Source organism: Coffea eugenioides, chromosome 7, assembly GCF_003713205.1.
Source record: "Coffea eugenioides isolate CCC68of chromosome 7, Ceug_1.0, whole genome shotgun sequence".
Taxonomy (NCBI): Eukaryota; Viridiplantae; Streptophyta; class Magnoliopsida; order Gentianales; family Rubiaceae; genus Coffea; species Coffea eugenioides.
In genome coordinates this window covers 17,099,255-17,101,926 of record NC_040041.1, presented here as the reverse complement: position 1 = coordinate 17,101,926, position 2,672 = coordinate 17,099,255, and the positions used below count along the sequence as shown (strand labels likewise).

General features: G+C 36.0%; 1 protein-coding gene across 1 annotated transcript; it reads right to left on the bottom strand.

The window, feature by feature from the left end:
• Positions 1–830: 830 nt before the first annotated feature.
• Positions 831–2,393, bottom strand: LOC113777034. Its single transcript, XM_027322082.1, has one exon. The coding sequence runs from the start codon at positions 2,391–2,393 to the stop codon at positions 831–833; it is 1,563 nt and encodes a 520-aa protein (XP_027177883.1).
• Between the last annotated feature and the right edge of the window lie 279 nt (positions 2,394–2,672).

The following is a 2,672-nucleotide window of genomic DNA, read 5'->3' as shown; positions in this document are numbered from 1 at the left end:
GAATGTGCACAAGTTGTCTTTGAAATGCAGAGGATTTTTTTGCCCAAGTTGAAATCGGTGAAGCCATCAATTGACGTAAATGTTCCATCACAAGAAGATAGTTTTGCTCCTACAACTGAAGAGCATGAATCTACTTTTTCTCAAGTGCAAGAATATTTTCAGCCCAAGTTCAAATCGGTAAGACCAATATTGGATTTAAATACTCTACCAAAAGAAGATGGCTATGTATCTGCTTCTCAAGAACGTGAGCGTGTTGTTTCTCAAATGTTGAGAATATTTTTATCTAAATTTTTTTAGTCTTTGTTTTTTGTTTCTCAGGGACCATTTTCTTTTTTCTTTTTTTGAGAAAGATTCTTGGGCAACAATTCCACAGTCTGACAATCAGGAGCTGAATGCATAAACCTTGCCATTTGAAACTGTCTCCATAGCATTGTGTTCCTAGAACTAGTGTATGTTTTGACAGGTTGCATAGTTTTAAATTGCTCAGTGCCTTCCTGGCTCCATGATCACTCATTGACGTTAAAACACAATCAGCCAATATAAAGGTTTATTTGCATGCAACTTCACGAAACTGTTAAAAAGTAATGAACTGCAACCACAACAGCGCTCAGATCCAATATGTATACTTTGTCTAGCTTGTTTTCTTATGTTTCTTTTGGAAGGTTATCTAAACATTTCTAAAAGCAGTTCTTTTTTCAGCAAGTATAAACGGCAATAGGAAAATCAGTACTGGTCATTTTTTAGGCATGAAGATGAGATGAAAGAAAATGACCACAAGGTCAGAAACAATAGCGGAAGAGAAATTAAGTGATCAATTGCACAATTTCATTCTAATCCATTTTAGAAAGAGCTATTTTTGCCTCGTTGACAACTTGAGACTCACACTCAATACAATCTGGCAATTGCCCATTTCTAACATACTTTTCTTTGTTCATATGTGGAATTTTATAGTTATTTCCACCACAAATTTTAATTACTTCAACCATGCATAATTGTAGTGTCAAAAACACCTTGTTTAAATCTTCACTCGGGAACATATCAAAAGCTTTCTCCACAGCAGAAACAAATTCATCAATTGTGGACGGAGCCTTTTGATGTTGAAGCGAATCAATTGCTCTAAAGAAACCAAGATCCAAGACATTCATATCAGGACTATTTGCGGGTTGACAACACAAACGAATGTCGAATCCATCTATTTTTGCAGCTTCAACGAACTCATCATCATTGATACCTAAATGTGGCTTTGCATTATCTTGTTGAATGAAGATCATCTTAGAGCTAGAACAGGGCCATTTTTCTCTAATCGCAGGCAATAATTTTTCAATCAGACATGATCGAATAACATCTTTCGTAATTGACAAAATTGGCTTTGTTTCCAAAGTCCCTGCAGTACGATTCTTGCTATTTCGCTTGGCTGGTTCCTTGAACACGAATGGCCAAATCCCAATTTTCCCATTGAATTGCTTATTGAGGGTGATATCATATCTTGGACGAGCAACAGCTGCCAAAAACATGAGTTTTGGAACAAATCTTTTGCTTTTGCAAGTGCGATAAGGCTCATGTTCTAATGGGTGAAGGTAGTATCTCTGTGATGTCTTGGACATGTAAAACCATTTCTCATCAATGTGGATACGATCATGCATATTATCAAATGAAAATTTAGATGCAAGTGTACCTTCACTAATCATTGACAAGCAGAACTGCAGCCTTGCTTTCTTATTGTCAGTAGACAAATATGGTTTTACCGGATTTGAGTGTGGTCGAAGCGATTCTTCTTTGATTCTTCTATGCAAGCTTGATTTTGATACATCCAGAGCCTTTGCTAGAGATCTTATATTTGTTCGACGGCGAAAAGGGATGTCCTTTATATCTTCCAAATTGACTTGAATTTTCTTACGACCAACCCTCTTCACAAGTTTTGGAGATAAATTTGGTAGATGACCATATGCAGTAGCAGTACATTTTCCTTCATGCCATATTCGAGAAACTGATCTAGTAGAAATATCGAAACATTCAGCAACTCTTGAAATAACCCCCTTTGATAACTTCCCATTTTCGCATTCTTTGAGTAGCATTTCGTAAATGGCTCTCTTCAGGGCAGTAGTGAAATTTTTCTTTTTCATTGGTTGACGTGTGTTTTCTGATGCTGCAATGTAACTTCCGGGAGAGTTAGCATCTTCAGGAACTTGATTCAAATCGATGGAAGTATGGCGGATAGTATATTGTGGTGAAAATGAGTTAATAGGAATAGCATCAGTTGAGATATCGGCAAGAAAAACATCATCTTCTGGAAGATGATTTAAATCAATGAAAGTATTTTTTTGCAAAGTTGAGGAGACGTTTTCTGGCAAAATATTCAAATCGATGGCACTAATTATGGATGAATTTTCCATTTTTAATTGCCTTTGCTTAAGCTTAATTAGTTGCCATATTTATAGAGTTTAGTGTAAAAATTGAAGATAATTTTGGTGGGAAGAACTTGAATCCACTATTGGCGGATGATTGAAAATGAAATGGAGTATTAGGCGCCTGAAATGGATTATGAAATGGAGTATTAGCGGCAACTGATATATATTGGCACTATTGGCGGTAATTGAAACAATCAGGGTACACTATTGGTGGTAACAGCTGTAACTGATATTAATTGTAATTGATATTAATTGGCACTCTTC

Bases quoted from the DNA above. Each gene is read 5' to 3' on its own strand.
- LOC113777034 (XM_027322082.1), bottom strand. From the start codon at position 2,393: ATGGAAAATTCATCCATAATTAGTGCCATCGATTTGAATATTTTGCCA.